This window comes from Malaya genurostris, chromosome 3, assembly GCF_030247185.1.
Source record: "Malaya genurostris strain Urasoe2022 chromosome 3, Malgen_1.1, whole genome shotgun sequence".
Classification (NCBI taxonomy): Eukaryota; Metazoa; Arthropoda; class Insecta; order Diptera; family Culicidae; genus Malaya; species Malaya genurostris.
In genome coordinates, this window is record NC_080572.1 from 280,363,846 (window position 1) to 280,386,667 (window position 22,822).

Below are 22,822 nucleotides of genomic sequence, written 5' to 3' on the forward strand. Positions count from 1 at the left end.
AAACATGACCATGTTAAAATTACATCAGTTTGAACGTTTGCTGATGGTAGAACCTTACAAATAGAGGGTGAAAAAATATTATTCAAGCTTTATCGTAAAACGTATGATTATAAAACTTCTCAGTAATCGAGATCTTGGATGAAATTTGCAAACAATTTGTACACATACTAGTTTGATTTGACTGATAAAACATGTGCAAGCAGACGGATAGAATCAATTTAAATCGTAATCAAACAAATAGTCTCTAAAGTCAGCCGTTCAAATTAAGAATTTCCCAATTATTAACCTCACTTCTTCGAAATCGGCATTTCATGTAACGATTTCTCCATATATAATAATCAAATATATCGTGGAAGGCCACTGGAACATTAGTGATCGTGTATTTTGTCCAACTTCCACATGTTTTTGTATGTTATTATTCGATTAATGAGATAAAATATGAAAAACTATGGGCTATTTTCTTCAATGTTGCTATGGAAACTTTACTTATCGCCAAAATTTAAACCTCAATAAAATTGATCATCGGCCTACTTAGATCTATATCCACAAAAGGTTGCCGATGAATTGTGAAACGATAACTTACTTTCTTATGTCGTTTTTGCATGATGCTCGACTGCAGCAGTTGTCAAGTAATTATTTTATTTGCTAAATCATCTCTTGTACTGTAAAATATTTCAAACAGGTTGATTGAAAGAGTAAACAATACGCCACAAATTAGTTAGTATATTCATTGTTTTCAGTCATTATCCCTGACTGAAAGTTTCTACCAATTGGTCTCACAGTACATTGCCAGATGGTCGTAAATCAGACCTTTTATAGTCAGTTCAGAACGAATAAATAGAAGCTCGTTTTCTATGCTAACATATCACAATTCAAAATGTTCTACTATGCAAGTGCTGTTCTTCTGTTGTTGGCTTTCGGAAGAAACGTTTACTCAAAACAGCGAGAGCTGGAGAGTGAATTTACGTGGGACTTTTTCAAGGTTTGCATTTGTCTCGTTTTTTTTTCAATTCTCTCATGCACTGATAATTCCAAGGCCTCCTTCGATGAATCGGTGAATATTGTGACATCTCCCCTCGTCGTTCGCATGGGCATGACACTTCTGTCAAGTGCCATCAACGATCGCTACACACTACGGCAAGTGCGCGAAAAGCTGTACCTTCCTGGAAGCATCACGAAGTCGTCCGAACAAACCCGTCGTCAATTGCTCGTTCTGTCCAAGGACCAAGATCTAGTACTGGGAACTAAAGTATTCACTTTCGGGACAGATGAGCTGAATCCGGTATTTCTGGCGGGAACGCGATACTTCGATGCTGTCATCGAAAAGCGGCCACAGTTGGATGTCACTCGGATCGTCACGGCTGCCAATAATTGGAGCAAAGAGGTCAGTCACGGATTGATAGATCATGTGTTATCCCCTCAGGATATTCATGCCAATATGCGACTTCTGTTGCTAAGTGCGATTGCCTTTCGTGGTGTCTGGCAACATCCGTTCGATGTCAGCAAGACCACGAAAGAGTTTTTTCATGCGACTAGTAAAGGACGGCGCTATCAGACGGACATGATGAATCTGCCAGAAACGCTTTTGAATACGGGAATCTACCAGCCGTTGAATGCAATGGCAGTTGAATTACCATTCCGAGAAACGGGCGGGTTTTCCTTAGTACTGATAATGCCCCTGAAAGCGGAAGATAACATGACTTATCTTGTGCAAAATTTGAATGACAGTAGCTTTAAGAGTTTGTACAATTCACTACAACCGGAACGAATTGCGGTGAAGGTGCCTCGACTGAAGCTATCCAACACCGTCAACGTCAGAGAAGTCTTCCGAAAACTTCAACTAAATGCGCCATTTGAATGGAGCGTGTTTCAAGTCTTCAAAGGGGAGAAAATGACCCTAGATATGGCCAAACATGGAGTTTCGATTTCCGTTGATGAATCGGGGGTCCGAGCGGCTGCTGTTTCCAGTAAGTGAAGGAAATTCCATCGGTTGTCTCAATTGTCAGAATCAAAATGTTTATTTTTTCCAATCGTTACAGGCAACTCACTTGCGATTAGAAGTGCTCCAAATGTTTTTACGGCGAATCGTCCATTTTTGTATGCAATCGTAAAGAGATCAAAGAAGTATCCGTTGTTTGTGGGAAACTTTGCGTTTCCTGTTGGCAAACCTTCACTAAATTTTTTTGGAAGTCGTAAAGTGTAAAATTGAGCAATTTATGAAGATTAAGTAGAAGTTGGTCATGTTTTCTTTATAAGTTAATATAAAATAAAGCTTAGAATAAGAAAAACTTTTCCTATGCTCCGGTCTTGTAATATTTTCCATTTCTCGAAACGAATAACGAATAACGAATAACGAATAACGAATAACGAATAACGAATAACGAATAACGAATAACGAATAACGAATAACGAATAACGAATAACGAATAACGAATAACGAATAACGAATAACGAATAACGAATAACGAATAACGAATAACGAATAACGAATAACGAATAACGAATAACGAATAACGAATAACGAATAACGAATAACGAATAACGAATAACGAATAACGAATAACGAATAACGAATAACGAATAACGAATAACGAACCAAAACCAAAAAATCGAAAAACCAAAAAAGGAAATAAAATAAAAACCAAAAAACTTTAATACCATTAAACCATAAAACCATAAAACCATAAAACCATAAAACCATAAAACCATAAAACCATAAAACCATAAAACCATAAAACCATAAAACCATAAAACCATAAAACCATAAAACCATAAAACCATAAAACCATAAAACCATAAAACCATAAAACCATAAAACCATAAAACCATAAAACCATAAAACCATAAAACCATAAAACCATAAAACCATAAAACCATAAAACCATAAAAAAATAAAACCATAAAACCATAAAACCATAAAACCATAAAACCATAGAACCATAAAACCATAAAACCATAAAACCTTAAATACCATAAAACCATAAAACCATAAAACCATAAAACCATAAAACCATAAAACCATAAAACCATAAAACCATAAAACCATAAAACCATAAAACCATAAAACCATAAAACCATAAAACCATAAAACCATAAAACCATAAAACCATAAAACCATAAAACCATAAAACCATAAAACCATAAAACCATAAAACCATAAAACCATAAAACCATAAAACCATAAAACCATAAAACCATAAAACCATAAAACCATAAAACCATAAAACCATAAAACCATAAAACCATAAAACCATAAAACCATAAAACCATAAAACCATAAAACCATAAAACCATAAAACCATAAAACCATAAAACCATAAAACCATAAAACCATAAAACCATAAAACCATAAAACCATAAAACCATAAAACCATAAAACCATAAAACCATAAAACCATAAAACCATAAAACCATAAAACCATAAAACCATAAAACCATAAAACCATAAAACCATAAAACCATAAAACCATAAAACCATAAAACCATAAAACCATAAAACCATAAAACCATAAAACCATAAAACCATAAAACCATAAAACCATAAAACCATAAAACCATAAAACCATAAAACCATAAAACCATAAAACCATAAAACCATAGAACCATAAAACCATAAAACCATAAAACCTTAAATACCATAAAACCATAAAACCATAAAACCATAAAACCATAAAACCATAAAACCATAAAACCATAAAACCATAAAACCATAAAACCATAAAACCATAAAACCATAAAACCATAAAACCATAAAACCATAAAACCATAAAACCATAAAACCATAAAACCATAAAACCATAAAACCATAAAACCATAAAACCATAAAACCATAAAACCATAAAACCATAAAACCATAAAACCATAAAACCATAAAACCATAAAACCATAAAACCATAAAACCATAAAACCATAAAACCATAAAACCATAAAACCATAAAACCATAAAACCATAAAATCATAAAACCATAAAACCATAAAACCATAAAACCATAAAACCATAAAACCATAAAACCATAAAACCATAAAACCATAAAACCATAAAACCATAAAACCATAAAACCATAAAACCATAAAACCATAAAACCATAAAACCATAAAACCATAAAACCATAAAACCATAAAACCATAAAACCATAAAACCATAAAACCATAAAACCATAAAACCATAAAACCATAAAACCATAAAACCATAAAACCATAAAACCATAAAACCATAAAACCATAAAACCATAAAACCATAAAACCATAAAACCATAAAACCATAAAACCATAAAACCATAAAACCATAAAGCAATAAAGCAAGACTGTGGACTGTGGACTGTGGACTGTGGACTGTGGACTGTGGACTGTGGACTGTGGACTGTGGACTGTGGACTGTGGACTGTGGACTGTGGACTGTGGACTGTGGACTGTGGACTGTGGACTGTGGACTGTGGACTGTGGACTGTGGACTGTGGACTGTGGACTGTGGACTGTGGACTGTGGACTGTGAACTGTGGACTGTGGACTGTGGACTGTGGACTGTGGACTGTGGACTGTGGACTGTGGACTGTGGACTGTGGACTGTGGACTGTGGACTGTGGACTGTGGACTGTGGACTGTGGACTGTGGACTGTGGACTGTGGACTGTGGACTGTGGACTGTGGACTGTGGACTGTGGACTGTGGACTGTGGACTGTGGACTGTGGACTGTGGACTGTGGACTGTGGACTGTGGACTGTGGACTGTGGACTGTGGACTGTGGACTGTGGACTGTGGACTGTGGACTGTGGACTGTGGACTGTGGACTGTGGACTGTGGACTGTGGACTGTGGACTGTGGACTGTGGACTGTGGACTGTGGACTGTGGACTGTGGACTGTGGACTGTGGACTGTGGACTGTGGACTGTGGACTGTGGACTGTGGACTGTGGACTGTGGACTGTGGACTGTGGACTGTGGACTGTGGACTGTGGACTGTGGACTGTGGACTGTGGACTGTGGACTGTGGACTGTGGACTGTGGACTGTGGACTGTGGACTGTGGACTGTGGACTGTGGACTGTGGACTGTGGACTGTATGTCTAACAGAGTTTAACTTTCAGAGTTGTTAGACAATTATGAGTCAAGTCAATTAGTCAGAGTCACCACTGGTCGGATCTTGAAATTCCTGAAGCTGCAAATAAAATTGTTCGGAATTGATCTCGCATAGATGTATTAGATTATAAAATTATTTGTTTTTGAACAGTTCGTTTCTGATTTTTTTTCCCGTACTTCGAATTTTCAGGAGATTTTTTTCTATTCTCGATTTGGTAACTCGATTCTTGAAAACTCAATGACAATTTGATTGATGAAAATAATTTCCAAAACGGAAACTAAAATATTAAAACTCACAAGTTTTGTGCAATCAACTGTTTTTTTTGTTCATGATTCCTAATATTTTTTCCAGAAACTCTATCGCTTTTAGATTGATGCAATCTTTGAAATCAATATTTTTTCTGGTTTCGTCTTCGACTTTCCGCGTCCTAACCGTTCAATATCCACATGGGAAACGATCGGTTTCTGTTAGATTGATTTTATTTATTATGTTTCTAGTCTTGAATAAATACACTGCTAAACTATATTCCAGAATTTTCCCACGATGTCCAATTTGCGATCTAGTTTCATAGAAACGGTAAAAAGGGAAAGTCGTCAGAAGTCGTGTGAGAATCGTTGAATTCCCATCGTCGTCCATCAATCGAGAAGGTACTTCGTTCGATCGAGCTACCTGTCCATCTGCCTTCCGTCAGCGGTTAGGCAGTAGTAGGCTGTGCATATTTGGCCGGCACAGGGTTCCACTTGACATAACTCTGACTGTTAAACTGCATAGAAATAATAAGAAAAAATAATGTGTAAATGCAAATTTGAAATGAAATAATAAATTAGGGCAAAAGCACCTGAGCTGTCCCGTCGGCCCGCCCGGTGACGATGACCATGCACAATGTGGAAAGTCTTGTCCGCCGGTTTTCCCTTGTTCCGCTCCCATCCTCCGGTAATCAGCGAAATGGAACCATTCGGGAAGTAGAACATGTGTTTTCTTACGGCATGACTCGAAAAGGGGCACGGTGCTGGCCGGTTAGCACTGCTGTGGGAATCGATAAACAGGTGTTAAGTAGTGCATCCAGCAAGCAGTTGTAACGACATCACTTCTAAATTTATATTTCAAACGGACTGTTCCTGGTTGGCTGTTTTTTGGTGATCGGTTTTCTCTTTTTGAGTGAGATAATACTGAGCAAATACTTGGCTAACCTTGACAATTCTGGTTATTTCATGGTTACCGGGTTAGGTACTATGTAAATATTGTTTCAGTGATTAGTGCGTCTTTGGCGTAAAATTGCAACAGCTTCTAGTCGGTAGCACAAAATCTTCGTTTGTACCAAGTCAACACTCGACTAGAAGCGCACAATGCTGCCCGTTGATGTCAGACTGGCAAACATCGATTGCGCGACACAAAGGTCATCAAAAAAACACTCTATTGGGTATAAATTCGCGGCATTTTCCATCGGGCTTGACACTCGCATCCGAACAATCATTCCAGTAGTTGTTGAAATTTCAAAATGTTGAAGTTTACCATTGTTTGGGTGGCAATTTTCGGTGCAGTGCTTGCTGCGCCTCAACAGCAGAGAAGCCAGTTTGAAGATCCCAACGGTATTACCGTGCTGCGGCAAAATGCCATCAACAACAACGAAGCAGGCTACCAGTTCACGTGAGTTCTGCGTTTTCAAACTCGTGGATTGCTAGGGGAGAGTTTGTTTTTTTTGATAGCTAATGTCATTGTTGAACAGGTATGAGCAAAGTAACAAGCAAATCTTCTCGGAACTCGGCACTCCGAAGGATACCAACGGCGGTGCACGGATTCTGGCGGTGGAAGGAGCTTACAGTTTCGTCGGTCCGGATGGACAGACCCACTGGGTGACCTATCGGGCGGACGAGAACGGATTCCTACCAAAAACGGGAACTGGTGCATCCGGTGGAATTCAGCCGGGACAGGATGCTCCTGTGCGAACCTAACGGGTGGCAGTAGTGAATGGTTCGATGGATCGTTTGGAATTACTAGAGGAGTTGTGGTGTTCATATTATTTTTGTTTAACAAAGCAAAATTGAGCAGATTGTACAACAATACTTCAGTTCTTAAGGTGATGATAAATAAAATATTACCACACAAGTAGAACAAAAACTTTCAAACGTGCAATTCGTAAAAGACGAACTATTTTTTTTACAATGTAGGCAATTTGTTACAAAATGTTTGATATTTAGCAGGACTGTTTCGTGGAAGCATTCAGCACTTTTTGTCTTCCGTTTATTGAAAATTGTACGGTAAAAACTTTCTTAATCTTACACGCTCTGGATTGACATACTCCATTCATCTACAATTTACATTTTTCTGTCTTCAGTCTTCTATTTGAGCCGATTTTATTTCTCTCTCATGTTTCGTTATATTACCAGGAAACTGGAGCAGAAAAAATGGCGCGTCTATAGAAATCGACTGACCTGCACAAAAATTTTTATCGCAATAACATATATGTTTTTATGCACTAATCGCATCTAAATTTTTTAATTTAGACATTGTCAGGATAGATTTTTGATCCATGCTTTTGAAGGTGAAATATTCAATGAACAAATTAAAAGACGGTGTTTTCAGCTATGCAATTCTTTCTTCAGAAACAAGACTTTCCCGATTGCTAAAGTCAATGATTCATTCTGAAATTTTCACAGAATAATCCAAAATAATTTTCCAAGAGATTGTCAGTTGGGTTTTTTGATATTCGTTCTCAGTATCTGAGAAAATTAGATTTAAAGCGTGAAAATAGCCCTCTAAATCACTCTAAAACACACTGGCCTCAGCCATTAACGATTGTTTGCGCGATAGAATCACACGAGGAGAAAATGTTTCGATCCACTCAAGCGACACCAACTTTGTTCTTTCAACAGAGTCGACGCCAACGCTGTTTTTCGTAATGTTAGCATTCAATTATGTGTTTATTTTTTTGACGTGAATACGTCTTACTTTACTATGGGGTGCCCTTTCAAAATTTACCCTCTGGAAGAGTGATAAGATTTTGATCGTGAATATCTCTTATTTTATTCAACGTATCAACATATTTTTTCCTCCCCGTCATCGGAGATATGATCACCAATTTGTGATAGAATTTTCGGCAGCATGAGACAATCACAAATAGTTCTAAATTATTTGATAACTAAGACGGCTATAATTTGATTCTTCATTCATTCTAGCCTGCGTAGTTACCTCGTTCAGTTCAGCCCGGGATTCTGGTCCAGAATACAATTCTAGACTGAAATGCGGACTGAAATGCGGTTTCCGAATGCAAGCACAGATTTTTTTCATTTCCAGGATACATATTTAAAATTCATTTCCTCTTCCAGAGCCCAGGGCTGGAATCGAGTTCATGAATTCTGGAACTTAAACCGAATTTGAAAACTCGATTCTAAACCTGGATTTTAGAACCGAAATCTTGGAACCGAAAGATCAGGATCTTGATTCTAGACTTGGACTTTTAAAATTAATTTCGGAAATAAATTCTGGACTTGGAACTGAAATTGAGGTTCGTATCAGAATTATGTTTCCAAATTCCTGTCCAGACTTAGAATTCAGGTTCAGAATTCTGAAACTGCAGACCGTGATCCAGGATCAGAATTCAGATTCAAAACCCAGTTGTATTTCCAGAGCTCAGTTGAAAAGTGCATTTCAGAAAGCAGGTCTAGAATTTCATGCCAAAATTCACTTTCAAGATTCTAGAAGTGTAACTGAAGTCAGGAAATATATTCAAAAAAATTTCGAATTAAATTCTGCAGCTTCGAAACTGAGTCAGTTTCGAAGCTGAAACCAAACTCAGTTTCGAAGCTGAATTCTGGATCCAAAATTGTATTGTAAACTGAATCCTAGACCGGAAATCTGTAATTTAAACTCTGAACTTAGTTCCTGGTTTCGAATTTAGTTCCAGATCACAGATTCATGGACCGGTTTAACTCAGTTTCAGGATTCAGTTCCCAAGTTTAGGTTCAGAATTCAGTACCAGAAGCTGGCATCAAAATTAAACTTCAAAATTCAGTTCAAGCATTCAACTTCAACACTCGGTTCCAGAATTCAGATTCTTTACAATAAAGAAACTAAACCACTAATTTTATTCGTATTCATGTCATCCGGTTATGTATCTGACATTACCCACCCACCTTTTTTATTCAATGATATGTTTGATAAGATTAGCTCTAAGACGCCGAGGGCAATTATGTGTTTAGAATATTTTTGGGACGTATGAAATATGCAAAAAGGTGGGTGGGTAATGTCAAAGACAAAACTAAAGAACGTGAATACGAATAAAACTGATCTGCATCTTTCACACTTCCGAATATCATAAATCGTTCGTAGTAGTTGATTGTATGAGTTTTCGCAAATTTTATCACGTTGCTTCCAGAATTGTAACGGTGAATCTTCTACCACACATTTTATTAAGCCGGAACAATAGAAAAGCAAATATTGTAGGGTTATGTACGAGACGCTCCCGATCATGATGACATTAAAAAATAAAATCTTAGAATGCTTTGAATTTTGTGACCAATCATCTCGATAACGGTTACGTCTAGGAGAATGATCAGTATGAAGCAAAACGATTGATATTAACTTGTAAAATCATATTCTATTGTCTGAACCTTGAACCATAAATACCTAGTTTAGCAAATGTCTCACTTTATCAGTAAATTCTTCGTTTTTATGCTTTGAATTTCAATTTGTTTGAGTAAATTCCTAGTTTTTGAAAAAAAAAACATTCTTTTTTTTTCAGAGTATATATTTTTAGAGTTTCTTTAATTTCTTAAAAAAGACTGTACTCGAAAAAAAATGCAACAGGCAAACATAGTCATCAAAAATTCAATTTGAGTCGGATATTTTTTTAAATTTTCTGGGAATAAATAAACACATATTACCGATGTTCAAGCAAAGTTGGTTTTTACAACCTCCTTTTCTTGGCTAAATGTCCGCATCATGAACTTATCACTAACCATCAAATTTTGTGCAGAACTTGTGCCATCGTTCTCACGCACTTTCATCCACTTTTTCTTAAAATCCTTCTTTTGAAGACCTTTCCTGTTTTCCGGAGTTTGCTTAAGAGTTTTTCCATTGAGCGAAGTTCTGGCGATTTTGACATATTTGACCCCTTCGACACAAAAAGAACATGGTTGACCTCGAATTACTCCCAGAAGCTAACTGCAACTGAATTTTATACCTTGATTCTGCAACTGACTTTTGTACCTTGATTCTGCCGCTTAATTTTGGAACTGGGCTCTGGAACTAAATTCAGCCGAATTCTAAGCCTGGATTCTTAGTCTGGATTCTGCGTCTGTATTCTGAAACTGAGTTTTAGGAATATATTGGCGGCTTGAATTTTGGAACTGAATTCTGGAAATGAATTCTGAGTTCTAGATCTAAATGCTAGACCCGGATTCTTGAACAGCAATCAAGAACCGAAATCTGGAACTGAATTATGAACATGGATTTTTGAACTGAAGTTTGGATTTAAATTCTTAAGCTAATTTAAGGATTTAAATTCGGAATCCGGAATCTGATTCTGAATTTTGGAACTGAGTTCTGAACTTGGATTCTGAACCTGGATTCTGGAACTGAGTTTTGGACTTCTCTTCATCGCTAACTGCAACTGCATTTTGGAACTGGATCTAAATTCAAGAACTGATTTCGGGAGACCACAATTTGGACCTCGATTCTGGAACTGCGTTCTGAACCCGGATTAGGAATTAAACTCTGAATCTAAATTCGGGACATGAAACTGTTTAAACCAGAATTTTCAGCCTGGATTGAGGAATAGATTTCTGCGATTTAGATTTGGAATTGAAAATGAATTCTGGAAATGAATTCAATTTCCGAATTGGCCGGAATTCAGTTCATGAACTCAGTTTCAAAATTCAGTTGCAGTACTGAATGCTGGATCTGAATTCTTGAACAAAATTCAAGAACCGAAATCTGGAACTGAATTCTGATCCTGGATAATGAAACTTGGATCGTGCATCTAGATTCTGGATCTAAATTCTTGAGTCGAATTCTGGAACAGGATTCTGAATCTGAATTTTGGAACTGAATACTGAACTTGGACCCTGGAGGTGTTATCCTCACCGAACTTCCTGATTGCATTTCGCACGGCTTTTTCGCTTACTCCTTCCATTTTTGCTATCTTTCTCAGTGACAGTCCGTGTTCTGTGGCCTATTTGTACACAATTTTTCGACGTTGTTCTGCTGAAAGTCCACGCATTTCGAAATAAACTAATGAAAACGAATAAACATCTGCACAAGTGGTTAGAGAAGAGTGTAAACAACAGGACGCAGCCATAAAAATTGACAGATTCTGAACCATTGCGAAAAGGCAGCGGTTTTTGGTTGCGTCTTTCTGGGGCAGTCTTTATACATCGGCTCACAAGTGTAAACGAGAAAATTATTCGAAAAAACATGTAGCAATTTTTCCCACAAAAAGGAATTATGCAAAGTTTTTTCCCCCGTTATCTCGAATGGCGCAAATTTTTCACTTGAAGAAGTCTATTCCTTCATATGTGAACCAACTAATTACTCAGTTAAATGGCAAGTAACCTACGACAATCAGCTAGCCATGATTGACATGATTGAAATAGTGAAATAATGCTCCCTCCCGCGTTCTTTGTAAAATAGCAAGAAGAGTTTCACTCCCTAAGCCGAACGATGACAAGAAGATCCAGTAATGGAAAGTTATTGTATTTTGTCACTTTTTTCTTTGAAGACAGGAGCTTTTATTGTTATCTTACTCTAATATTGCATATGAAGAGGGAAGGGAGATTTGGCCCTTATTTATTGATTGACTCTAACCGGCTCTGTTTAGCCGTTAGGAATGAAGCTTTGAAGTCAGTCTCATAATCGTTATTTTTTACTGTCTCATTCGTGGATGATCATATCCAAAACAAACGAGGAGATATAAGAAACAAAAGGAAGTATAAGTGACAACATAACTTGTTTGCCTACGACATGACGAAACCAAAATAAAGCCGAATTTTGATTCTCATTCTTTCATCTATATAATGAATATCTGTGAAGCTTCGTTATAAAGAGTGCATAAAGTATGATAAACCGAAGTAATTACAACCCAGAACCAACTTGGAAATCAAAACTACTGAAGATACGAACACCTACAGGTACAAATCATTATGAATCGGTTTCTGCCATAATCGATTCTTAAAGCTTCGGTTGAATATCGATACTGCACAGTATGTTATACAGTTTTCAGTGAAAACCAGAAATGACTGAAAGAGTAAATGAAAGGAAGAACACAATTTCGAAAGTACTGTTTCGCTTGGATATGGCATGAATACTTTTCTTTTATGTTCTATTTAATTGAACTTTAAACAATCATGATTTGATTGACCAGTTTTAGAATGAATCGACATTTTTTGTTTGGTTGGTGATTCTCACTTCAATGCGTTTACAGAAGTGTTGTTTTGCGTTACTTAACTTACAGAAGCATGTAAAACTACAGATTTCTTTTTTTCGCCGAATCTCGGCAAAATAATTGACTCGATTGGCACTGCCGAGCACTCGGTAATCATCTCGACTCAAGATGAAATTGCGGAGTCTCGGCAATCTCAAATTTGACAAACGTTAGTTGTTACTGAAATTGTCAGGGAAAAATTTACTTTTCGACATAACCTTTACTGAATGTTCGGCAAAAGCAACGAAGTGGAATTTATGAATTATTGAGCCTTCGGCAATTAAAAGTGAACAGAGAATTCGTGTTTTTTGTTGTACATACTTGTAAACATACAACAAAATATGCAATTCAGACTGTTGTCGAATATGTTGGTTGACAAGTCGTTGAAACCTTCTGGAAGGTGTTTTCTATAAATAATCAACAATAATTTGTATTTATTATATTCGCTGGATAGATTGTAGATTCTCGCGTTTTCCTTTTGAACTAATTTCGGAAATTTTTTCCGAAATATTTAGTCAAAAAATAACTGCGTAGTGCCAAGCGAAAATATAAAATGGATGTCTTGCCGAATTTTGACTTAAGTTAACACATATTTCGAAAGCGAAGATTTTTTTAGCACAAGATTTTGCCAAATCTCGGCAACAAGATGCACTTTGCCGAAAAAACTGTAAATGTACTAAACGAATATCGGAAAACATTATATTGACTGCTGATCATGGGCTGAATTTAGTTATAAATTTCATCTAAATTGCATCATTATTTAAAGTCTTAATTTTTGGTAGTAGTTTTTAATGAAGAGTCAAATAGAAAAAATCCTTATGATAATTAAAAATCAGCAAATTAAGTGCAGCAGCTGAGTGCGTCAAAATTTTTTGTTTTCTTGTAAAGATTTCTCGTTTTTAATCATGTCTCCCCCAGTCTCCAGTAGACACTGGTTCGGATTAACCACAAAGTTTTCATGTCAGGCCGCGCACACTTCCAGCTGTCAAACGGTTACCAATGGCAATAGCGATAAATTGAGCACCATTAGTCCGGCCTGGGTAATGTGCATAACGGTTTTCTTTACTGCTTAATCTCGGCATAAACATATCAGTGCAATAGTTGAAATTGACAAAATTGCGTTGTGATAGCTTTACACGAGCCCCGTCACTCTCCGTTCGGGGGTGGTGGGGTACGACGACGAAATGCCACGCCTGGACCTACACGCTTACTCGAATCTAACCTAGAACTATGCGGTTGCGTTCGTTCACTTATTAATGGTTTTGTTCATTCATAAACATTTCGGTTGATATGCGGGGTGCATTTTCGCGTGGCGCGGTCGGCCTAGCCGTTAATTCCAGAATGGGTCTATAAATTATAACACGATCGAGTTGCTCCACCCCGTAATTCCGAAGCGTCATCCTGGTGGGCGGCAGCGGGAGGTTGGTTTCGGTGCGGACGACGCATTTAAGGGTCAGATAAAATGTATCTCAATCGTGTCTCTCCATTAAAGAGAAGAAAAAATAAACAGTTGATGGAAGACATCCAGTAGGCTGTGCTGCTGTGAGTCAAATGAAGAATGGAGCATGGGACAGTTGTAAACAATTTAAAGAAATGTCACCACAGTTGAGGTTAGGGTAGTCGTCAGTCGAGTCCGTCGCTTAGTACCACACGTGTCATTTTCCAGTCGGAAACAATGGAGCTGATTGTTGGTTTGCCGGCGTCGTCCCGGTCCCTTCCCTTGAGTGTGAGTGGTAATTAGTGGGATTTACTGTAAATCAACGGATTAATGCCCAGTTTTGACAGATGTGTTACGAGAGCTGCTCTCGGCCATTCTGGGAGTGGGTAAACAAATTCTTGTTCATTCATTGCAGCAGTCTCTTTTTCGTCATGCCACTTTTAAATTCATAAGCGACTGTTGGCTGGTCCACCCCACGCCCCTATCCGGTACGAACGCGGTATAGAAGCGCATAGATCGCTCTCATTTGAATTTATGAATGTGTGTCTGCCTGACATGTTCGAGAGGAATGTTTGCTCACATTTGTCACACTGCTGTTGGAACACACCGAGCCGGCCGAGTCGGTTTGGGTCGGGTCGGGAGCGCAAGGAAAAACACGGTTGTTGGTACGAGACGGCTGGCAAATGCGGAGATTTGTACCGTTCCTATGACAAACGGAACTCCGAACCCAAGGGAGAAGGAAGGGCAGCGGGATGCAAACGATTTGACAAATGTTTGCAGTTGTCTCTCTGTTAGAATCTCTTTAAAGTCAGAAAGTTCGTGGCGCACCGTGTCGGATTAGGTGTCCTTTATTAGGTGGATAATGGAGGAATTGTTGATGGAATTGCGATTCGGTTGTTTGATTGTGTGACTTTTGAGAATGGCTTGCAGACAACAGATTAGGGATGTTTTAGAAATATGGCAGGGTGTTACATTTGTTGTTAATTAAATTCTTCAATTTTTTCAGTATGGAATTTCTACCATTACCACCTGCTACAACTGAATTTGTACGTTTAGATACAACGACCACTTTTGTAACAGTTTATTTGTTGCATAAGTTTGTTTTAAAATGCGTAAACCTTCAACAGATCAACGTCAAAATTTTGTGCACAAATTTTGCACAGAACCCGGGAAATAAAAAATATTTGGGATCCAACTTAGTAGACATCTTTCGCATCTAAACCGGTGGAAATCGGTTCAGCCGTCTCTGGGAAAACGGAGTTCTAGACAGAATAACGGGAACCGGAATCGTTGAAGTAAGTTTGTATGACCATCAACTAGCAAGACGATCAAATTGAAATGGTTATGAGCTCAGTTTATTCAAAACTTTGTATCCTGCCTTTCCGGAACCAGAAGACGATTCCGGATAAAATTCAATGGAAACAAGTAGAGCTATGAGACCCTTCCTTTGAATCTAAGTTTAGGCAAATCGGTTTAGTCTTCTCTGAAAAATTGATGTGAGTTTCATTTTGGTGTTTTTGATTGCTACTTTACGCATTACGGAAGCGTATTTAGAAAAGATAGAAATTATCAACAAAGGGTGATTTTTTGCTGGTATCTCTTTGGCAACACTGTTTTTGACAGATCACGCGTGAATCGTGTCTTGTGTCATTGTTAAACTTGTTCCGTTTGGTCTATAATTTAATCATGAATGGGCGCTGGCAAATTTGGAAGAAGATCCACTTTCTGGTTGAATGGAAGGCCAGCCAGAGCAATTGCAAGAGCTACCGATGCATACCAAAAAAGTCACTTTTTGGTGTGGCATTATCGAGCCGTACTTCTTCAAAGGCGACGATGGGCGGAACGTTACTATGAATAGCGAGCGCTACCGTGTGATAATTGACGGTTTGTTTTGTCTAAAGACATCCCACACGGCACGCGAAACAATGACAAAATTGAGAGCCGCCTTCGGTGATCAGTTTATCTCACGTTTTGGGCCCGTCAATTGACCGCCTAAATCGTATGGTTTGGACTATTTCTAATGGAGCCATGCCTACAAGGATAAGCAAGCAATGATTGACGCAGTGGAAGCCAATATTGAAGCATTTATTCGTGAAATATATTGCGTATGGGCCATCTAAACAACATTTGCATGAAATCGTCTTCAAATATTAAATTATATTGATCGTTCTATCCATTCCGATAAAGATTTCATCAATTTTCTCAATTTTTTGTGTTTGTTTTGGAAATCAAATCCTATACCTCTTAAAACATTATTATTTATATCAAATCGCATGAATCATATGTTAAACCAACCGTCGGAATATGTTGATCCTGTCGCTCGAATGTGTAGGTCTCAAAAGATGTAAATTTACATGAGTTTTTTTTTTAAGAAACGATAAGATCTTGATAGTTCAACTGAAAAAACTAGTTCCTCAGAACCGTTTTCTCGTTCTTAGGAAATTGAATATGTTGATTTGTCGAAAAATATATGAGACCAATTATATATTATTGCGAACAAATTTAGTAACACAGTGACTAACGTTAGCATTAAAAAAATGGACTAAAAATTGCTTCACCCGCACTGACGAAACTACCCATGCAGTATCAATCATGGCAACCCATGGATCAGCAGACAAAATTTGACAGTTCTAAGTATCGAAAATAGGCTATCTTGTGTTGTACGCATGTATTTGTGATGGTTTTTTACGCTCAGATCACAGCATGCGGTGCGTTTGGCTGTCAGCTTTCGTTTGTTTACTTGTTTGTGCGGTTGAAATTCTGCGTTTTTAAAATGTCGTGTATTGAAAAGGAAGCGAAAATTAAGGTTCTGGATACATGGCTAAGTGAGAATGGTATTATTATACGAAAATTGGCGAAGCGGTTTGGAATTCATCATACCAGTGTTAAAACCATCATTAATAAGTTTGGGGAACACTATTCTTTGGATGAGCTACCAGGAAGAGATAGAAAACCCGGTTCTTGCAACCCGAAACTAGACCAGAAAGTGGTATCTCTAATCATGAAGAACAAATCAATGTCAATACGTGATTCGTCCAAAAAAGGAGGAACGAGTGTCGGAATAATCCAGAATATCAAGAGACGAATTCACCTGAAGACCTACAAGAAGCAGAAAATCTCGAAACTAAGTGTAGAACACAAGAAGCGAGCAGCAACGAGGGCCCTGGAAATTGTATTCGCGTCTTTTGCAGTGTCCGGATGCACGCGTTTTGATGGTAAAGGAGCATAGTACACCTTCACTGTTTTGGACGGATTTAGCGTCGGCTCACTATGCCAAAACCACTCTCAATTGGCTTGCGGAAAAGATATAAATTTCGTTGAGAAAAATATCAATCCACCAAATTGCCCTCAGCTTCGACCCATCGAACGTTACTGGCAATCGTGATGAAGGTCTTCAAGAAGACTATTAAGGCAGCTGGGAACATGCAGGAGCTCAAGCGTCCAAAAAATGTGATGCAACACTTGTCCAGAACTTGATGAAGAGCGTTCGATCAAAAGTTCGAAAATTCATGAAGGAATAACTTAAATTTCATCCGGTTTTCTTTATGCTCAAGTTTAACCTCGTACAATAAAGAATCAATTTTTTGTTTGAATGAAATAACGTTTTTTATCATAATTAAAAAAATTGTGGATAGCTTATTTTCGATATACTCCTTATCAGTCGAACTCTATCCGTGATGGCAAAAACCGAAAAGCAACTCCACAACGGCATTTACAACATCTTGGCATTATTAAACAACAATCAGAGCATCGAAAGAAAGCCCGGTTCCGGACGGACGACGGCTCTGAGCGACAAGAAGCTCCAGAGGAAGTTGAAGAGGGAGACTGAGGGAAAAGTGGCTACATCTGGAACATTAACATACATGTCAGGAAGCGGAAGCCGCGTTCACTGGTTTCGGAGCTGCAGGCAATGGCGCAGCGGAAGCGGCCGAATAAGATGATCAACTCGATTTTTCCGGCGAATCACGACGTGGCGCTGGTGATGGACGACGAGACCTATCTCACCCTGGATGCAACGACTGGCAGGACACTTCGTATTTTACTTTCCCCATAAAGGTAGTAAGCTCCAAGGTTAAGTTCATTTCACACACCAAGTTCTCCAGAAAGGTGCTTCAGTGGCTGACAATCAGCTAGAGGGGGATATCAAAACCGCTCTTCTTTCGATCCGGGCTGGCCATGGACGGGGAAATTTATAGTACGAAATGCCTGTTGAAAGTTGCATCGTTCGTCTAGAAATACCATAAGGACTAAGACGCGGTGTTACTGAATGTATTCATGCACGATACTTTCACGTTTCATTTTCTTTAATTCAGATTTAGCAATATTTCCTTAGGGGTTTTACCCTATATTCCCCTACTGTCAACGATAAAAGCGAAATAGTAGTCTTTCTTTACTATGCTCACATTGATTTCCTTTTCAAAAAAGGCCAAGAGAGAGCGCGATAGCGAAAGTTTGCATAATTCGTCGAAGCCCGCCATGTCAATTGCGGAGCGCGTTAATCGTCACAGTGAGAATAAAATACAAACGCAATCTTTTGAACCCGAGTGGTCCTTTCAGTACTACAAATCTTAAACGGTCAAACGGTATCATATCAATTGTTATTTATTTGTATCTCGAATGCAGTCCTACGTCAATCTCGTGGTTTTGTCTCTGGGATTACCTACTCCAAGTTCTTTCTTTCGTTTGCCCTTTTAGTCATTTTCGGCTTTCAGTAAAAATCGTATACTGTGCAATATCGATATTCAACCGATGACCAATGACAGAAAACGTTACACAATGATTCTCCCTGCAGATGCTTTTTTTTTGTTTTGCCCTGTCGTAAGGGAACGAGCGACATTTGCATTGATACTCTCTTTTGTTGCAGTGAGAGTTTTGATTGCGATCATTTAAGAATGAGACACGAAAAAATAAATCTCGGTTGATTTTTCAAATGCACGTATGAGCAAGTGACAATTTCTTTTTTGATTATTGTGACGCGAATATAAAAGTTCTCGTAGATTTTAAAATTCTGTTTGGAAGTCAAAGGTTTCGGGTATCATTTTATACAAAAAATTAAATGATAAACGTGTAAGTTACTTAGTAATTAATAGAAGAGAAATTACACAAAGCGAAACTGCCGTACATATTCACCGATTCATCATCCTTGCCGTTCGTCGTGTTAGGTATCGTGGGTTTTATTTATCACTGTTTAAGTTACTTTTTGATGACCAAACTGTCAGCTATTGTATTTCTGTGATAATCAAAAACGCTTAAATTTTACGTCAATGGTTCTGATAAATGAGACCAGGATTGAGTTCGTAATTTTGAATAAAAACCGAAGGCAAAAGACAGGTCTTGGACAAAACGTGGATCACATCGTAGTGTGTAAACTGATGATGTAATTTTTTCATTTTGATCATGGAGAATGCGTATGCAAAATTTGAGGCAAATAACAAATATCAAAAATATAATGGCATGTAAAAGTTGCAGTAACAATTTCTTTTCGCCAAGGATCGAACATACGGAAATCTGCGAGTAATTTTGTCATCTAAATTATTATTTTCAGTTTCGAAAATTTCTAAAATAACGAAAATGAAATAGTTTAGCCCTTTTTTCTTTGTAACTGAAGTATCACCCTTTTTGTTGGCATAGACCACGAAGGGTGAAACTTATTATGATTGAGGTTTTTGTAAAATCAAAATTTATAAGTAAAATTGCAGGATTTTGAAATATTTATTCCGATTCCGACTGCACATATCATCAAACTGTTATTTTAATAATTGGTTTCTGTAATGTACAGAACAAAAATTACGATATTCATGAAATGATTATCATGAATGGTCATCATTCATTCAAACGGTTTTGTGAATTTCACAAGACAATCATATGAATTTCTAACGTAAGAGTCTTAAAGAATCTCCCCTCTATGTTATGACAAACTTATGGAATACATTCATAATTCCTATGTCTGAAAGTTAGAATTCGTCCATATAACTTACGAAGATTATTTTACCTGAGTGTAAAAGACTGGTAATCGCCTTCTTGGATTGAAAAAGACTCCTTGGCAACATAAATTGCTCACACTTTTAGTTACAATCTAGTCACCTCTACATAATTTGCTACAGGGGCTGATCAGTCAAAATAATTAAAGTTATTTGAATAGGAGCGAAGTTAGGGTCTAGCATCTCCATTAAATCGATAATATCGAGAAACTTCAAGGAAATTTTGGAAGCTTCGTTTAGTTCAAATAATTCCGGACTATGTCCGTGCAGGTGGTAAACTTAGAATTGACCCATAACGCGTGAAGAAACTAGATTCCTTAATAATTTACTTCCTGAATTCCAGATCGAAAGATCAAGCCCACCCGGTCTCATTAGCGACCAAACCGCGTGCCAGGCCGTCGCAATTGATAGCCGTTGTGACATTCCGGACACTAATCGCTGCTAACGGAATACGGGCTAGCTGGCTAGCTGGCCGCAGGGATCAAGGTTCGGTCTAATTAGAATAGATAAAATGTAAATCAGATCGACTTTTCACGCCCGCTACAATCGATACCCTTCCCGCCAGGCTGACTGACAAATGTTGTCATCGGAGAGACACATGCGCGCTGTCGAATGGCGATCGAAAACAAATGTTAATTTTCCGAGCTGACACTCGGGAAGGTATTGCGCACCACTGGAACAACAGACGGTTGCTGACCGTTCCCCGTTCCGTTGGTTCTAGTAATGAAAATCATGAAAGTCGATTTAAATAAAATATTCAAAATGTGCAGATGCAAAGCATGTGTCCAAATACACACAACGGTAGTAGCGTTGACTTGTTTCCTAACCTAACCTCACTAACGGCAGAAACCAAACGAAACGCACAGCTGACTGGGATTGACTGGCTGGCTGGCTGGCTGCCGGTATAAATGTAAAAGTGAGCGATTAGGAATGAATGTACAAGCGCCAGTTATCCCTTCATAAAACACTCCATCTGCGCGCACATGTGGCTTACAACATATTATTGCAGCAATAAACAAACAGCCAGAACTAGGACGAAGGGTGCGGCTGTATTCTAGGGCAGCACATATGACTGCAAAATCAAGAGTAGCGCGCACTTTTTCCCATTGAACACCTTTCACCCTAAAACTCATAGAGAAAACAAGCGTGAGTGCTGGGTATCGAATACCGTTTCACAGTTCCTGCCACAGTTCACCGTGGCAGATGAGAGATTTCGTCACATATGCCCACGGTATATGCGATGCAATAGCCGATGGGAACACGGCAGACATCATTTAACAGCAGATGCCATCCGATTTCGGGCGCACTGGGGTATTCAATTGAATTGACAACTGTTTTTAGGTTTGTAATTCAGTGGCTTCTACTGCAGATCTAGGCTTTCATTAGGTTCGTTTACAGTGAGAAATGCAAGGCCGTCTCATAGAAATTGATTCGTTTTCATCACCGAAATACCTAGCTTCTACCAGCTGTACCCGAACAAAATTGTTTTTAAAGAACTAAATACAAAAAAAAATGCATTTTTAATTCATTGACATTTTTAATTAAATGACCGCAGCTTGAACTTGAAACTACCATTCAATTACTATGCAACACTAGCGCCATTTGTTTTCCGAAGCATGCCCTTCATAATAACCTATTGGGTGAAATTCCGAAAAATTTGAAAAATTTATCTTATACGGCAAAAAAGAGAGTTTTTTATTATTTTTACGTTTCGTCTTTGACTCATCAGTGCAGAGCAGTTCAAATTGAACTGCTTAGTGCTAAACTCGGCAGTTCAATTTGAACCGCTAAGCAGACGTAAAATTTCTGCTACTTACAGAAAACTTTTTGTTTTGCAACGGAGTGCACAGTTCAATTTGAACTGCTCTGCACTGATGAGTCAAAGACGAAACGTAAAAATAATAAAAACGGTTATGTGCCCTAGCACAAAATTTGGCTAACCCCTAAATAAAAAAGAGAGTGTTTCCATATGCAGGGTAGTTAAATTGGTAAAACAATTTCCCCGGTTAGGAGTTAGCTACGGGTTCGAGTCCCGTCTCTGCAGTAACATTTTCCCGGTTTGCATTGCATTCGAATGTCACTTTTGCCTTCCTCTATAGAAAGGTATTAGAATTGCTGGAAAATCCGACTTTCGAACGGAGCCTCGGAGACCCATGGTGTTATATACCATTTGACTCTGTTTGGCGAGATCGGAAAAATGCAAGGAGTAAGTGAAAACGCCGTGCGAAATGCAATCTGGAAGTTCTGTGAGGATAAACCGAAAACGGGTCGAAAAAAAGGTCCTGCTAAACCTCAGTTAGATAAACGTAACACATGGATCAATAAGTCCCGAGACTAACAATGGAAACAACATTATTTTTGCAAATTTTTTTTTTATTCATCAACATAATCACCTTTTAGGGTGATACAATGGTTCCAACGTTTTTTCAATTTTTCAATACCATGTTTATAAAAAAAATTATCTTTCGCTTCAAAATAAGCTTCAGTTTAAGCGATGACCTCCTCATTTGAGCCAAATCTTTTTCCCTGGAGCATTTTTTTTAAATCAGCAAAGAGCCAGTAATCACTGGGGGCTAAGTCTGGCGAGTATGGGGGGTGGGGAAGCAGATCAAAGTCCAATTCGTTCAATTTCGCTATTGTTTTCATCGACTTGTGGCAGGGTGCATTGTCTTGATGAAAAAGGATTTTTTATCTCTGCATGTGCGGTCGTTTTTTTGCGATTTCCTCCTTCAAACGCACCAGTAAGTCAATATGATAATCACTGTTGATCGATTTACCTTTTTCGAGGTAGTCAATGAAAACCACGCCATGCGTATCCCAAAAAACTGACGCCATGACTTTGCCAGCTGACTGCTGCGTTTTCGGACGCTTCGGACGGCTTTCGCCAGCTGTGCGTCACTCAGATGAC

General features: G+C 38.2%; 2 protein-coding genes across 2 annotated transcripts; both read left to right on the forward strand.

Annotated features, from left to right (window-relative positions):
• Positions 1-861: 861 nt before the first annotated feature.
• LOC131436091 (alpha-2-antiplasmin-like) lies at positions 862-2,265 on the forward strand. Its single transcript, XM_058604575.1, has 3 exons — positions 862-982; positions 1,037-1,967; positions 2,040-2,265. Exons 1-3 carry the CDS (start codon positions 878-880, stop codon positions 2,201-2,203), a joined length of 1,200 nt encoding a protein of 399 aa, XP_058460558.1. The 5' UTR covers positions 862-877; the 3' UTR covers positions 2,204-2,265.
• A 4,276-nt stretch (positions 2,266-6,541) lies between these two features.
• Positions 6,542-7,217, forward strand: LOC131436437 (larval cuticle protein 65Ag1-like). Its single transcript, XM_058605158.1, has 2 exons — positions 6,542-6,722; positions 6,802-7,217. Exons 1-2 carry the CDS (start codon positions 6,574-6,576, stop codon positions 7,025-7,027), a joined length of 375 nt encoding a protein of 124 aa, XP_058461141.1. The 5' UTR covers positions 6,542-6,573; the 3' UTR covers positions 7,028-7,217.
• The last annotated feature ends 15,605 nt before the right edge of the window (positions 7,218-22,822 follow it).

Bases quoted from the DNA above. Each gene is read 5' to 3' on its own strand.
- LOC131436091 (XM_058604575.1), top strand. From the start codon at position 878: ATGTTCTACTATGCAAGTGCTGTTCTTCTGTTGTTGGCTTTCGGAAGA. The intron at 983-1,036 runs GTTTGCATTTGT...GATAATTCCAAG, and splicing joins TTACGTGGGACTTTTTCAAG to GCCTCCTTCGATGAATCGGT. The intron at 1,968-2,039 runs GTAAGTGAAGGA...CAATCGTTACAG, and splicing joins CCGAGCGGCTGCTGTTTCCA to GCAACTCACTTGCGATTAGA.
- LOC131436437 (XM_058605158.1), top strand. From the start codon at position 6,574: ATGTTGAAGTTTACCATTGTTTGGGTGGCAATTTTCGGTGCAGTGCTT. The intron at 6,723-6,801 runs GTGAGTTCTGCG...ATTGTTGAACAG, and splicing joins GAAGCAGGCTACCAGTTCAC to GTATGAGCAAAGTAACAAGC.